At 37.3% G+C, this 17017-nt stretch overlaps 1 protein-coding gene across 4 annotated transcripts; it reads right to left on the bottom strand.

Annotated features, from left to right (window-relative positions):
* Nucleotides 1-1186: 1186 nt before the first annotated feature.
* LOC117418597 (GATOR complex protein NPRL3-like) lies at nt 1187-16710 on the bottom strand. 4 transcript variants are annotated; one of them, XM_034031783.3, is made up of 14 exons: nt 15986-16710; nt 15422-15491; nt 13577-13615; nt 12282-12414; nt 11451-11525; nt 8981-9134; nt 8744-8825; nt 7791-7928; nt 7314-7470; nt 5376-5482; nt 4218-4347; nt 2589-2778; nt 2114-2306; nt 1187-1687 (listed from the first exon to the last, which is right to left on the bottom strand). In XM_034031783.3, the coding sequence occupies exons 1-14, from the start codon at nt 16134-16136 to the stop codon at nt 1522-1524; spliced, it is 1785 nt and encodes a 594-aa protein (XP_033887674.2). In that variant the 5' UTR covers nt 16137-16710; the 3' UTR covers nt 1187-1521. The 4 variants fall into 4 exon arrangements, with proteins under 4 accessions (XP_033887674.2, XP_033887675.2, XP_033887676.2 ...); XM_034031784.3 differs by having other exon boundaries at nt 8987-9134; XM_034031785.3 differs by lacking the exon at nt 13577-13615.
* Between the last annotated feature and the right edge of the window lie 307 nt (nt 16711-17017).

Here is a 17017-nt window from a genome sequence, read left to right as displayed (position 1 = left end):
AACAGCTAAAGATAATACAATGTGCTACAGTCATTTATTATAAGCCCTTTCTCTAATCAAGCCACTAACCACACACCGCCAACTGTGACAAGATTAAAACTAGTGCTGGCCATTATATTGTCCAGACTTTAGTTCTTCCAGGGAGTGAACTGATAGAATCAAGGTTGCTCAGTTTAGATATAGAGTATCTGTTAAAAAAAAAAAAAAAAAACTACTGTTTTTAACATCGGTATGTTTGTCTTATCCTGTGTTCAGTACCTCGCCCAGTGTTTCTCCATGGACTTCCCACAGTCTCTTGGCTGTCTACCCTCCTGATGTTTGAAGCATTCCCATTAGCAGAAAACAGCAGATGTTCACGAGTTCATGTGTGTTTGTGTCATTGTTAGTGTTATAATCTGCAGCTGTGGATGAGCACGGGATAGTGAAACGTTATGGTTTGATCATGAGCCTGTATAATTTTTTTTTTTAAATAGTTTCAATTGAATGCATTGTTAAAAGTAGAATGTTTTTAAAGAGCTGCTTATTTAAAAACACTCACCCTCTGTAATGCGATATGATTGAAAATACCAGCCACACTCCTCAGCTGGTAAACTGGGGATTCTGACTTGTGACAGAATGGAAACAAAACGTGATAGCTAAATTAGATGTTTAGAACAAGAATAACCTAGGGACGCTATTCTCAAGATATTAGTATTCCCACATTATCAACGTTTGACAGAGAGAATCAGACATGTTTACGATACTAAAACAAGCCCTGGGATGTTTACCTTAAGCTTGGTTATGATGTGCATTATAATCTAATACATTTTATTAACTATATTCTAATTCTATTGAACAACAGGATAAATCAGGATTGGAACTAGGAGACATCAAGTTCTAAAGGGTGAATGACTGGTAGACACATGTCACAATGCCAGCTGAAATCAACATGCTGTGGGCCTGGGCTCACTTGGCCCAGCTGGCGTCCTGTGGTGGAACACAGCCTGGGGCTTCTCGTTTGATGTGTGCCGTATTCTTAATGTTTCCCCACATGAAAAGGGGTATGTGGAGCCCAGCTCTTCTGTTGCAGCCGTTAGTTCTCACAGTGCTGGTTCTAGATATCATAACTCAAAGTATTTCCTTGGGTCTGAATGAGACTGAAGTTCATGTTAGTATTTGGCATTACATGACATTACCTAAACACATAAACCTTGCAAAAAACGTATTTATTTGTATATACATAATCAGCATATATTTTATAAATTACTGTATTCACCATTTTTAAATACACAGTTTTGACTTCCGTTCTACAACACACTGGCAGTATCATAACACCGGATTGCCATGTCTTATGTCAGTATTAGTATTTGCAAATTCACAGCAAGAACTCAGTGAGATGACACCATCTCATTTCCACAAAGGTCCTGGATGTGGCAGCATTAGCTCACTGATATTTTTCTTTGTGAACTGATAAAGGATTTGAAAAATATATTGCCAGAACTCTTAAAAACAGCACTGTGCTGCGGTCTTGAACTGTGCTTCTCAGTCGAGGGGAGACTGAAAGAGGGAGATGATGGGGTCCTCGTGGTTTGTCACGACCAGCACACTGCGGAACTTGTCAAAGAGGGTCATGAGCTGTGAGCGGCGCATGTTTTCGTTATACATGATCTCCTCCAGGTGGTGGCGCCCTCGGAAATACAGCAGCAGCCTATCAGGGGCGAGGAAACAAATGCAAAAGAAATCAGAATCTACTATCTATAACCAACTGTGCTACACAAAACATCATTACTCAATAAACCTGAACAGATTCACCATTGTACAAATATATGCATTTAAGTAGGTTTTACACAAAGGCTTGAAGGGTAAAATGTAAATTCATTAGGTCTTGGTACAATAACTAGGGGCCCTATTTTGAAGCAAGTGCTACAGCAAATGTTCTTAAAAGAAGAAAAATAAATGCCAGAGTCTATTGTTAGCAATAAGCAAATTTCAGTTGCAGGTGAGAGCAGTTTGCTTATTCACTGCAGTACAGATGAAAAAATTAATCTAGTTTTCTAGATATAAAATGGTTCCTTGTCTCTTCAAAATATGGGCCCTCTAAATGCGATTTAGGAGACAACCCCCCTTGCATTACCGGGCAAACATGCGGAGGTCCTCTGCGTTCTGGGCAGCTGGGACGTTGAGGATGGCGACTCGCTCACGCTCGGACAAGCTGGCCAGCAAGCTCTCTGTCATCCTGGTATTGAGTGGGGAGTCTCCCCTCGGCACCAGCTCTGCACTCGAGTTGTCCATGCTGGGGCTGGTCAGGGTCATGTCATCACTGCTGGCTAATGGGAGATGATGTTAACCATCTATGTACATTGTGTAAATTAGGTGACAGAACACAGTAGAATCAGAAAATAGAATCTCTATTTGCACGCAATCACACAGTTTTGTAAACAATCACTGCATGATTTATTTATTTATTTATTTAAATTTTTATCACAAATTTAAAGAACTGCAGCTGCAGTCACTTACCGTTGCCTGCCCTTATATCACAAATACAAAAACACAAAGGGTCTATTCTTTAATTGAACTCCACAGCTGATCGCATGGCCTGTGGTACGTACTGGGGGATCCGAAGCTGAGTGCACTGGGTGTGCTGAGGCTTCTTCCTCCCACTCGGGCGGCTAATGGCAGCTCCTCATCCCGTAGTCGCAGCTCCTCCTCTGCAGGGGGCGCCAGCAGGCAGACATACGTGTGCAGCTGCATCAGCAAGCGGTGCTGTAGCATCCAGATCACCATCTGAATCAGCTGGGCCTGTCAAAAGGGACACATAGACTGTGACCATAACGTCTAAGTTTATCATTCCGATATGGCTTGCAATTACCAAACTGAAAGCTGTTTGCTAAACGAATAAACTACAGCTATGGCCAAAGGTTTTACATCACCCTATAGCATGAACTTATTTAGCTTTATAAAGTACAATGAAACCTGCTGAATAATGCTACGTTAACATATTGAATTTTGTATTGCTTTTTCATATACTTAACGAAAAACTTTTCTGATTGCTAACAAATTCCCAAGATGTCAGTTTAAACATGTTTAATTCTAAAGTTTAAAAGTTCATGAAATTAAACATCTAACATCCCAACTTAACTTAACTGTAAATCCCATATAATTTATTTATTTTTTAGTTTGCTGTACATCATACAGTATAACCATTTATTTGTCACAGCAGAAGCTCAAGACTGCTGCCCTCTAGCGGACATACAGGGTCATCTTTCATTGCAAGCTCAGACAATACCCTGCTTAAAAAGCTATATGAAAGAATCCAAACTTTCTGGATTGTTTGGTTCAGTATCCTAATTCCTTACACAAATCTCATGAAATATGTAATGCACCAAAACAAACTGGTTGAAATGTCAGCTCAAAAGCAAGCATGTTATAGTGATAACAAAAACTACACAAGAAAAAAACAAAAACTAGAAATTTAAAACAAATAATAAGTTCAAGCGCTATTTTCTGCATATATATATATATATATATATATATATATATATATATATATATATATATATATATATAATTTTTTATATTTTTTACAAAAATATTCAGCTCAGCTTCAGGTCTAGTAAATATATGGATGAATGCCTTCAGTTCAATACAAACCATATTTTAGGCCTCCACAACAACTGTGTGGCTCTGTCAAGCAGCTGCAGACATAACAAAGCTGTGGTCAGACACATGGACTACACGCCAAGGCTATCTGTACCCAAAATACAATAATGGAAACTTCCAGGACAGGACAGGACAGGCTGACAGATTAATTATGAAAACATAAGAAAAGGGAGGGGCCTTGCATTGCTTGAGCAGCGCAACAGACCGTTTTGACTAGTAACTCACTTCAGAGTGAACACTATTATCGAAAAAGATTAAACGTTATATATATACTGAAAAATATCATGCAGAACAATTAAAAAAAAATAAACAGACGTTTTTTTATGGGCAGAGCTCTCTGTATTGGCCATGCACACTGAAATATTAACAGGGGAGAGGGGAGGACTGGATCCTTCTAAAAAGAAAATAAGATTTGTAAGTTTACATTTTGGCTTTCGTTGAGAAAAAGTCTGTGGAGAGCTGAAGAATGTTAGCTGCAGACCGTGGGATGTGATGTGATGTTGGCAAGACAACAAACTTTTCTGCTTGGATCCCTGAACCTCAGTCAGGGCCCTGCAGAGAGCAGAGTGATTCCTCACCTCCTGTACAGGTGGGGCCAGGGGGTTCTTGAACTCTGACAGGGACACAGGCAGGGAGAACTTGGCCAGCATGGATGGTAGGTCGTGCCCTGGAAATTGCTGTGCAAACTGCTCTGCTAATGGGGAGTAGCTAAGAAAGAAAGAAAGAAAGAAAGAAAGAAAGAAAGAAAGACAATGAGGCTGTTTTTTCCCCCACTGTGGGTCTGACATTTGATCTTTCTGTGGCAGTCACATTTACAGAACACAGTAGGATTACTGAGCTAAAGTTTAGGGAATATGTAAAAATGAACATTAACACTGACACAAATCAGCTTCCAATTAAAAATAGCAAAGAAAACAAGAAAGTACCAATGTGCAATTGAAATATGAATTGACCTTTACTGAGTCATGTTGGCTGTTTGACTTTAAGTTGCTGTTGCTGGTGTTTGGCTTGTGTTGATATAAAGACAGAGGGAAGCGATTGACTCCTAAAGGATGCGTTTCGACTCTGGAGGGGAGCCACACCACTGGAGACAAAGACATCCATTCAAATACCACAGCTGTTCTGCTCCATGATTGGTGAGATGACATCACATTATGACCCTCACCTTCCACAGAAAAGTTTTTTCTTTGTGCATTCAAATAATTTACTTATTTATTTTTAGGAAATTAAAGGCAAGGCAACATAACTCGGGAGAACTGATTTACCAAGATAAATTATTTATGAAACGGTTCCAGTTTGCAGTCTTAGATATGTGCATAGTTTAAACATTACTTCTTTTGTATAAGATTCAGTCAAGCAGACTGTGGAAGGTCACACAGTGATCAGCGGCTTGGATTCAAACCAAAAACCTCTATGCTCTGTGTTCTTGCTCTGATCACAGGAATGGTTCATGCTGGCCACACATTGCTTCACAAACAGCATTTGTGGTTAAGATGAATGCCTTTGTTTTGATACTCTGTCCACATATAATCAGCCTGGAATGCCAGCATACCCTGCTGTGGAAGATAGCAAGCTTGCTGCTTGGTTCAGTCAGAGGGTACCATCAATATATCTCATAAATCATCATGCAAAAGGATACTGAGCCATTAAGCTGCAGTACAGAGCATCTTAGGAAGAGATGAATAATCTGACTGACAGACTAAAAGTTGGAAAGGAGATATAATACCAAGACTTACAGACTAATATTGGCGTGTGGAGAGAGCATGTAGACATTGTTTTCACATAGTGGATAGATAATGATTGCCTTGCCCCAGTACACCAAATGGGCTGCAAGTTGGAAGACCTGTGGAAATGAAAAAGAGAGCATTTATACATTGCATTAACAGCGAATCTCCATCTACCATTGACCCAGCATGCTGTTTAATATGTACAATCAGGGCACAAAAACAAGACTTGTCTGAGAGTAGGCCTTTTCAATAGCAGAAAGAAAAACCCTACAAGTGACACAGACCATCATTCCTGGCGAGTCGTTCCTTGTCCCCACCAGAAAAGAAAGGCGACACCGTTTTGAATCTGTCAGTTCTGTGCAGAAGTCCCATCAATCATTGGTTACCTCATATTCAGATTAATCTAACCACAGTAACCACTGCTGAAAAAGGGGCTGTCACCTATCAGACCACAGACCTATAGTGGAGACTCATAATGCTGCTTTGGAGGGGTTAAGGAATACATCACTGCTGGATTCTAACTGCTTTCTGATTCATCAAACCAGTAAGGCCAGTCAATGTGACCTTATTACTGAAGCCACAGAACCAGAGTTCTCCCGAGGCCTTTTCAGCCTGGGGAGAATCTATCTAGAGTAAAAAAAATAGTGACAATGATTGCAGGGGGCCAAAATAACCTGGCAATCAGCACAATCCACTGCCTAATACTATATTTGCACCGGCTACTTTATTAAAAAAATATTAAGATTATTTTCGGGTATTATCATTCAGTCCATTTTCTGTCGTATTATTGTACTGTAAGGTGATAAATAGTACATAATAGCTATACATACGCACAACATTTTTTTTTTTTAAAACGTATTTCTTTTGTTGTGATATCATAACAATATGTACCCAGGTGCTTGTGAGAGATATTGGGACATATATAGAGGCTGTACGCCTTTAAGAAGAAAGGCTTGATGGGATATCAGCTGAACATTGTCAGCTGACACACAAATGCTTAAGTGCAGCGGTGCTGGATTATTACACTCCGGTTTCATGCAACAGTTACGATGGAGACCAAAAGTGTGCGAGTACTGTTGTGTTAAAAAAAAAAATGGTTAAAATGAACATTTGCATTAAAAAAATGTAGAACATCGAAAAACAAAAATAGACGTGCATTAACAAAATGCCCTGAAAACTTAACATAAAGAAAACAATTTAAATGAAGCATGAAGCTCAATAATTAAGCTAAAAAGGAAGTGCAAAGGTTACCGTTTTTTTTTTTTGTGAACTCCAACAACCCTACGTTATCTTTCCCCAGTCAAATCGTAGAGTGCCTAAATAAGCACGGTAATTTACCATAATAAACAGTAATGAAAAAGAAAATGTAGAACATAAAAAAGAGTAACCAGCTATAGTCAACGAAAGACAACACATCATTCAAATTCTTTGTCGTATTACATATTTAAAGTTTATTTTTCTGTTAAAAGTGCTCTTGGCTATAATGTTCTGCCGCCCGGCTGTACAGAATTCCTGGGGAGAACCCTGAGAACTGATTGTAACAAATGGAAAGCCTGTGACTAATTATTTTAAAAGTTCTTAGTCATGCCAGTTTATTTGTCTATCATAATTAACTAAGAAAAAAAGAGAACCTGTCTTTGTAGATTTATTTTATATTGTTATGCCACTAGATGGCAGTATAATCAAATACCAAAGGCACTTTCAGAAGCCCATACTTTTACACAATGTTGATGTCCTGTAGTCATTGTATTTCCTTGATTATAAAGCGTCAGGGACTTTTTGGTGTTGTTTAATTACCGGTACTTGTGGCTGGAACCAACACTGATCAAACCAAGAGACTTTCCTTTCTCTAGTTAGATTTGATTATAAATGAGTATTTGCTTCTGCAAACATGGTCTTTCCCCTTTAACTACAACTCCTGGCTCTCCCAGACTCTTCTGCTGTTACCTGTAACAGGGCCAGGTCTGCGTCCTGTGCCAGCTGCTGCAGGTTCTTGACGGCAGAGCAGGTTTTAATCACTCGCACCAGGGCTGGGGAGCAATCTAACGGAAGCTCACTCAGCAATGACTTCTCATCGTCCAGCAGAAGGAGGGAATGGTAGGGCCTTGGGGGAGGGGGACCAAGGAGAACAGAATTTAGAACAACAACCTTTAAGCTTTTATTTTCAAGAATGTGCAATGGATTACAATTATTCTGATGGTATTGTAATGCTCCTTTCAAGTTGTCTGTTCTTATGTTTGACAGTTGCTTTATTGTAAATATGGCCCACTGCCCGTTCTCTTTTGTATTGAATAATATTTGTTACACTGAATTTATATACTATTAAAGTAACATGTATGCTTAGTAATGGACACTTTGAGAAAGTTAGCATGCTAAGAAATGTAAAAAGCCAAGGGCATCATGTTGGTAGATTGAGGCCCTTACCGGATTGCCTTCAAGCTGCGTTCTATAGCCTCAGGAGGGATGTGATTGCACCGGACACGGTGAATCTTATGAGGCAGGCAAAAGCTCACCTCCAGCCAGTTATTAATGTGCAGGCGAACAACTCCGGTGGTGCACAGGCTGAAAAGGAAAAGCAAGTAAACAGTTTATCTTTCACTCTCCTTAGACTTTGATGTATATTTGCATTGGTTAGAGTAAATAATTATTGTAAGCATTTACTCATAATTCGAACTTGACAAACCACAAGCACACAACTACAACATTCCCAACTCAATGTGGCACACACTTAGACCTATACCCACTACCAAAGGCAAAAACTTAGAATTCCTCAGAAAACTTCACCATTAGATGGCACTATAAACATCTGCATTATTAACACTTTGTAACATACGTCTTGTAAATGTCTGCAAGTAGCTACTGAAACTCAGTCGATGCTGTTATTTAAGGAGGGTTTTTTTTTTTTTTACAAAGAAACCTACTACTTTGTTCATGAACTGTAACTCTGGCAACATTGAATACTGTAACTTTTTCAGCACTGCAGTCCTGATTGCACACCCACTTTAACATTATAGGAACTATAACCCCTGTCTAAACAACAGACCACTAAACTTAACTAACATACTAATATAAATGTATTTGTTTATTTTACAGTAAAAAACACGAATTATTCAGATGTCCTTGGGGTAGTCTTTCGGTAAAGTTACATGGCACTGAAATATTAAACACAGAAAGCCCTTTTAACCCACTTTGTAAAAAGCTTTAAAACCAATGTTTACTCATTTTCTGTGTTTTACTGCACATGCAAGGAGAGATGACCTTAAGAAGCATGTAATGTGGCCAGAGTGGACACACTGTTACAACTTTTTTCCTGCATGGAGAATGGAGAAATGTCAGGATACATTTCCACTGGCTGAGTGAAAAGAGGCTAACTATACCTGTCGTAAGCCTCCTTTAGGTCCCTGGCCAGTTTGCACTTCGGGAGAATGTGGTGAAAAGGGGACTGCGGGTCTCCTTCAGCTAGGTACATGTAACAATAGAGAAGAGAACATTTAGTAGCGTAAGAAAGAAGAAACAGTCCAAAATAATCAATTAAAATGCAGCCCTGTTATCAAGATCAGGGCCGAGTTTGGGAGTAGAAAGGTCACTCCAGAGGAGGTGTTGGGGGCACTCACTCTCACCCATGGTGGTCACCTCGTCCTGGATGGCCAGCATGAGCTTGGCCTCCCTGGTCAGGTACTGACAGCGATGCTCTTCGTGCTGCAGGGCAATGGCAATGCGCCGGGACAGGTTGTGCATGCAGCTGATCACAGAGGGGTCTGCGTTCGCCTGCAACGGGGGAGCACACATCACATCACATCACATCACTGAGGATTCAGCACAGTTTCAGGCTGAAAATGAACAACACTGAAAATGAATCCCACTATTGTTGAAAGATGCAAAGTTGAAAAAATATAAATTGACGTCATGAAATTTGCCATAATAATGCAGAATGGAATAGAATGTTTATCTGGCTAGTGTGGGAGAAATAATTGTGCACAAATTAAGTAGTTTGCATGAACTTTTTTTTTAATCCTTTGGGGTTATAACATCTTTTTACATCTACCATTATATATATATATACAAACATATGTTTTTGGTAAAGGTATCTCTGACAGAGAAGCCATTAGTAACTCTGAATGCACAGTATTCCTACCATGTGTTCCTAGCTAGAGTGAAAAGATAACAGCACAGCATGGCTGTGCGGACCAAGCCCAGTCATCATCTGCAAGCTGTGAACAACCATTCCTGTTTCTATATTATTTTGCCTATTAAATATAATTTTTGATTTATTAAATATAATTGTCCAGACTTTCCAGTTTGAGTAATGGAGAATATGAAAATGTTATAAAGTTTAACAGAGAACAGCTTCATTAAGGGAGTTCATTTGATTTCAACAACCCTTATACAATATAACTGAATTTTTGCAGTGGGCATAAGTGACAATGTTAACCTTAGAAATGTGTTCTTAATTATGAGAAGTTTAAAAAAAAGTATGCATGTCATTACTGTTTTCTGAACATTTGACACAAGCTACAAATCCAACTAGCTGGTTATTAATATAATGTAACCATATACACACAACTAACATAATCCACAAATTATTTGCATGAAAGTTATTATTTTATTTATTTGGAAACGTATGCAAGGTGAAAAAACATCTTTTATACAAACCAGGCTTTTAAACAACAACAAAAATAGCAAACAGAAAAAACATAACATATTCAGGTAAAATATAGAGGTAATCAATATTAAATATGGTTAAAACATCAAATAAAATATGATTTCTATTGTTGTTTTTTTATTTTTTTTTTATTTTACCAATTAATATTCTACAAAATAAACATAACCCATCATGGTTTGAGTAAAGTGGTAACCTCTTTGAATAATTACAGAGGTAGAAAGAAGGACAAAAATTGAAATACTAAATTAAACTGAAATGTTGATCAGTGGCATTAAATAAAACTATAATTATACTACTATAAAAATTAAAAAACATTTAAATGTGCAAAACATAGTCACTTTCGGTCAGGCTGAGTACTGAGCGTGACAGACAGATAAGATCAGTCTGTTATGCTCCCCTCCCAAACATATCTCTTTCCACAGCACAGCAGACATGGGTCTGATCAGATCTGACTGTGCAAACCTTGACTCAGCACTTTCACAGCCTGCCTTTTCTGCCGAGTCACGAAACGTGGCCAGAGATTCAGGCGGGGAACTTGCTACATATTGATTACCTAGAAAACATGTCCCCCACCCGCCTGGTGCAAGGGGAAGATTGGCAAACTTACCCTTTATCAAAAGCATGCAAGAGCAATTCACCTTGACATGAAACGGCAATAACTAAACCTGTGAACTTTGTTGACTAGAAATTAAAACAAGCCAGTTGAGCCATCTGTAAAATTAATGTATTAGTTTTATTAAAAAAAAAAAAATCACAATTCATAAGTACTATTGTAATTATCTACCTACATTTAAATTAATTCAAGGCATTTCTGTATTTCTCCTGGATGTATTCTGGCTTTTTATAAAAGCTAGTGAAATATATTCTTTTAACACACAACATACATTGTAAATAGCTGCTAAGATATTGATAGTATTCAGAAAGCTGGTTTGTTGGGTATTTAACCTAGAGTTACGCACATGCCTACCTGAGTTCAGTGACTGGCTAAAACGTCTTTCAATGAACTGTCAAGTAGTATTTATCAAACTCTTCAAACACCTTGCACTATCTAGAATGTAAACTGCAAACACAAAGGTGTATTTAGGTAATTGTTGCAAACCTTTCTTCCTGGTTAACCAATTAAATGCATCAAAATTTGAAAACTGTAAAATATAAGCATGCTTTTTAATATGGAAGAAAAGAAACATATTACAGGATTTAAGCACAGATAAAAACACTGACTCTAGCCTAAAAGATCAACATTCTTTATAAAGGACTCACACTTTTGTGTGTGCGTTACAGTGCATTTAAACCCCTGTTTATTTTGCTTTTGTCTTACCAGCTTGGAGTTCAGACAGTTTTCCAAAAACTGAGCATACAGGCCTTCTCTGCTGAAATGCAGTCTGATTTAAATTATTTTAAAATATATATATTTTTCATACCCTTAATGCAAAAACAACACTGAAGAGGATCATTGTAGGCATCTCCCTCTTTGGTGATGGGTCTGTTTTCGATACCTACAGAAAGAAATACATAGAATCATACAGCTGACCAGTTGATACTTCAAGTGGCATTATTGTAAAATGAATGACCATTAGCTCTCAGAGGGTTAAACTTGGAAGTGCACTCCTGAATTAGAGGCAGCTGCTAAACTTAAATGTTAATTCAATCAGAAATTAAGGAGGGACACGCATATAATGTGAATTAAGAGGAATATTCACACTTTTACATGCTATATATACTTTTATTATAATTTTAGAAGTTCCTTTCAAAAAAGAAATGTATCATAGACATTGCAGAAGGTTTATTGTTTATTACACAAGGTTCATAACATGCAATTGTCTGAACCTAAAACTTAAAATCAAGCATGCAGGTAGCTTCTGCAGGCACATTGTCACAGTCCAGAGATATCTTCTCGTCACAAGCTGTGGCATTTCACCTAAACGTACGTCTCGTTTCACACGAACAGGCATTCATCAAACTTCCTCCTATGCTTAAAAGAAAAAAACTACCACCGCAAGGTGGAGTAAGAGAGCTACTTTGCTTAATCTACTGGTTCCGTGACTCAGCATATGGACACACTGTAGAACTAACTTCAACCAAATAAAATAGTTTTTTTTTTATTTTTATAAATAGGTATCTATTATTGAAATTATATTGAATTATATATAAAAAATAAATATGAAAACTGACATACTGGTTTTTAGGTTCACACAAATGTAGGTAACCACAGTCCACTTTTTCTATACCCATTCAAATTTGTCAGCTTTTACCTGAATCCCATGGGTATGCTGCAGTAGGGTTGGGTGTCCGACGAACCGCACGTTGTCAATCTTCAGCTCAAACTTTTTCCCGCACATGTCTGACTTTGTCGCCAGGATTGTGGCGAGGATGACATCAGAAAACCTTTCGAAGAAGATGAAGAACAAGTGAATGCTGGCAATATCAAGGGAGGGGGAAAAACAACACGCATACATTCTGGTTCAATGTGCAAATCAATGATGATCAATATCCGAAAAGATTGTAAACTTCAATTAGTTATAGGACTGTAGTATCAGTATATATTTTGTGATGATTATGGAAACATTTTAATGAACATTCACGTATAAAATATATACAGTATGTGACACCATTATCAGATAGGCAAGTGTGCACAAGGGAGAAGGTGAGTGGCGCATGCTGCTCTGTATAGCTCATGCTATAAAAAAAGAGAGACAATTCGAAGGGAAAATTATAAGAATTATTACACCAAATCCCTACTAAGATTTTTAAAAACCAGTGGCTAACTATACTGTACCTTCTAAAGTGTTATATCACCCATATTTAATAGAGAAACTTGTAATCCATCTAGTTGTATTGAAGAGGTCTTATTTGATATGGTATTTATTTATTTAAATGGTATTCAATAAAATGGACTATTACTGGTATTACATTACACCATAGATGTTGGAGTCCAAGTTGGTGTAAAGTATGTTCAACAGTACTGTGCATGGCATTAGGGTGGCATTAGTTATTAACTCATTTGTGACGGGTTCCACTGTGGAAATACTGTTCTGGATAGGTGACAAATTAGTTAATGTAGTTTTCTTTAGGAAATCAAATCCCATATTGACAGTGTGGAAATGTTTCATTAGTAACTAAAACAGCTACATGCTCCCAAAGCCTGGAGTCAGCTACTACTGAACAGGAAAAATTGAACCTTTTATTTTTAGTCATGTATTTCAATTAAACCCTTCCAATCCCAACCACTGAATTCAAGTGCCAAGTTTGCCTAATGAATGATTTAGATGGTAAAAATAAAGACAGTCGCTCTGGTCTTTTTATTGGATGTGATCAGAACTAAATTAACTCTGCTGTTATCAGCTACTAACAATCGGATAATTGCAAAATATAATTTAAAAAGAATACACACACACACACACACACATATACTGTGTATATATATATATATATATATATATATATATATATATATATATATAAATCAACAGCGACAGGAAGGACAGAAAGGGGAAGCAGAATTCTAGACACAGGAGGAGTTGTTTAGAAGGTTGTTGTTTTTTCTTACCCGGCTACCAACTGTTCATCAGTTAGAGGATTTTGCTCTCTGAAATGGGAACGTGGCCATAAAACAAAACAAAAGAAGCAAAAGAACAAAAAAATGCAGCAAACATATAAACCCAACTTAGTAAGAAGATTAAAAACAAAAAGAAGATTAGCAATAAAACAACTTAGGAGTGACTTTTCTTTCCTTTTTAAAGATGTGCATGGGATGACGAATTCAGGGAGAAGTGTGGGTGACAATGGAGTTCAGTGGGCAATTACAACTACATCTCTAGTTCTCTACATTTCCATATTTCTAATAAGACTGGTTGTATTTTATTAGATTTTCCAATTTCAATATTTTTGAATCATTATTATCATAAGTTTTCAGACTGGTGTCCACCAAGTTTGTAGTGAAGACCAGGGGATAACTCTGAATGGTAACCTTACATTAGCCATCAATGAGTCACTTCAGCACTGGGGTCTATTTAAATCACACTTTTATTATTTATTTTTTTATTTTTTTAAAGTCACTCTTAAAACACACAAGCCACTCCAAAAGAACATAATGTCAAATATATGCAAAGATAACATTTGCACATATCTTAAGCACTTACTTGTAACTATAACCCACAGGCACCAAAAAAAAAAAAAGAAAAATAACACAAAACAAAAGAAGTGTGTACTAGATTCCATATTTCTTTTCAACATTTTAATATAAAGCTTGCAAATGTAGGATAAAGTTAATGGGTACTTTAGTAGCTTGAGAAAATCCTGAGAGATCTTGCGTCTCAAACATGAACAAACCTGCATTGTTTGTGTAAGAATATTGTGATTCTCACAACCCTGAAATGTGCACACAGTGGAAAACACAACCCATGCTGTTCTTGTTATCCTGATGAGATTTTACAGGAAACTCTTACCAGGGTGTGTAAAATATCCAAGGAGCGCAGGAACTGTAATGTAACTTACAAGAGATATCAAAACAGTTTGTACATCTGCAAGAAGTACACTATATACTGTATCTATAGAAATATAAAAACTGCAGAAATAAGTAAAGATATTCAGAATGCAGTACACACCATGTCAAACTAAGTGGAAACACACAGAAATGTAGACATCAGTATGCATAATTGACAATTAAAAATACTTCTAACATGCCCACCTCTGCAAAAGCACAAAATCCCACACACGGTCAATTACAGTCTAGTTTTAAAGTGATCTCCATGCCACGGTGGTAACACACAGGCTCACCAAAAGAGTTTTTAGCAGCATTTAATTCCCAAAGTTAAAAAGACAGTATTACATTTAATTGGTTTTCTTGTTTAGTCCTAGCTATCAATTATGTTGAACTCAATTGTTAAAGAAATGTCCAAATCATTTAAACCCTGGAGGTTAACCTTAATTCAAAGACCCATGAGCACAGACATGTGCATTTTTCTTTTAGAAGTGGCACATTAAAGAGATCCTGGTATCTGTCAAATCAATCGCCAATTACACTTGCTTTGCATGAAAGCAGACTGGAACTGAGGGGCAGTACTACCCACAGTATGAGCATTGCACATTGCCAGCTGTCCTGGTTAGACTTGGGAAGGAGATCCTAGAATGACCGAGTATGTTTGTATGGAGAAAAGCGAGACCCCATTCTATACACAAAAATAAAGACCTGACTGGCAACATGTGATACACACAAGTGGCATTACAGGGTTAAGATTGAACCTCAGGAACTGGCTTTACCTCATGCAGTGTTTCCTTACACAGCTATATATTTGTGCACACCACCAACCGTGGCACCTAAATTGGGCTGTCTTGACTATGTAAAGATGAAGGTAGTGTTGAGACAGTGGTCTAGTTAAGGCAAATGCAGTACCTTGAATCCCCATCTGGGTCTTCTGTGGTGTCCCCTGCAGTGTTCAATGCATACGGACTCCTGAGTTTAGCTTGGGAAATAAGCATGAGAGACACAGAGTAAGACATTTTTTCATGCAGTTCTTGTAGTACCATTGTTTACCCTACTGCATTGTGACAGTACGAAAGGGTTGTATAGTGATGTGCCCTAAAGTATTACACAGATTATCCTTTACTAATAGAGTAATTGTACGTGTTTGGTGTGCTTTTTAATAGTAAACGACATCAAACAATAGATAAAATCCAGCCTGGGTATTTGTTAGTTCAGCCAGATAGTACTCCTGTTATTTCACGACTTTTACCGCGGTAACATAGAAAAAGCCAAATGGGATCTCGGCTTTACATCTAAACTAACGCCAAACACTATTCCCAAGAGTACGACACAGTAGAAAAATCGAGAATATGCTAAATAAAATGAATCGCATGTCTTGTGACATTTGTGGCGTGAGTTTGCTACCAACACATTTTTAGACAGTACAGTACTGCCAGGAACCCAGCCCAAAATACAAACGACTCATTTACTTACTTGTTTGAGAAGATAGGTTCTCTGGTATTCGTTGAAAGGGGTACCTAAAAAGTAGTTTATTCCCCCTGCTACCGGAGCTCACCAGTATGACACTCACTGGACTGGTTCTCTCTCCCATTTTAGGGAGTTTGCCTTCAATCTGCATGTACATACTATTCTATTTCTTAGCAAGAAAGTTTTTTTTACATACTGTAGTTGATCATTAAAACAAGGTTGTTGCTTTATCAGTATCGAGCACGGACACAACAGCAGACCCCCTTGTCCATTCTAGGACAGCAATTCAACTAGGTTATAATAACAACAGTCAGTAAATAAGTCAAACTGGCGCTGTATTTAAAAACAAGGCATTAGTTTGCATCGCCAGCAATTGTCTAAATAGATCGGTTAAATATACAAATTATATTTTTTAGTAAAATAAACTTGGTCAAAATATGTTAAATAAAAATGATATCATAATATGAAATAGAAAGTTGATACATGGAACAGCTTTTATTTACAAACGCAGTATACGTTTTCCAGGTAGTGAAAACGTTCAATACAGGCCAGATTTAAACGCATTCGCTCTAACGCAGTAGATATATTTATAACGGAATATTTTGTTTTGTGTTCCTTTGTATTATTTACAATCTTTTCTTCCATGCGTAATTAGATTTTTTAGTTTCAGTCTGTCAGACCGCATATCTTTGTGTGTCACATGTACATAAAACCGACCAGCGCGCGTCTACTGGTTGAATAAAGGTTCCGCTTGAAAATGGGACCATAATGGTACTTTAATAGGAAAATATAATGTAACCACTGTTCTGGTCTATTTTTAGAAATGTGAAAATGTATAGTTGTATTTTTTTTGTTGAGGCCACATGCCTGTTTGCTAATTTATATAAATAAATGCACTTCTGTTTGAGAATTTCAAGTGCCTGTAAAAAAAATAAAACACTGTGGTCTTATTTGGATCATAACTAAGTCAATATGTCAAATATAATATCACAATGATTTAATACAATGATATAAAGATAAATGATTAATTAGAAACAA

Source organism: Acipenser ruthenus, chromosome 13 (genome assembly GCF_902713425.1).
Source record: "Acipenser ruthenus chromosome 13, fAciRut3.2 maternal haplotype, whole genome shotgun sequence".
Classification (NCBI taxonomy): Eukaryota; Metazoa; Chordata; class Actinopteri; order Acipenseriformes; family Acipenseridae; genus Acipenser; species Acipenser ruthenus.
The sequence above is the reverse complement of the archived record's forward strand: the minus strand, read 5'-3'. Positions and strand labels throughout refer to the sequence as shown.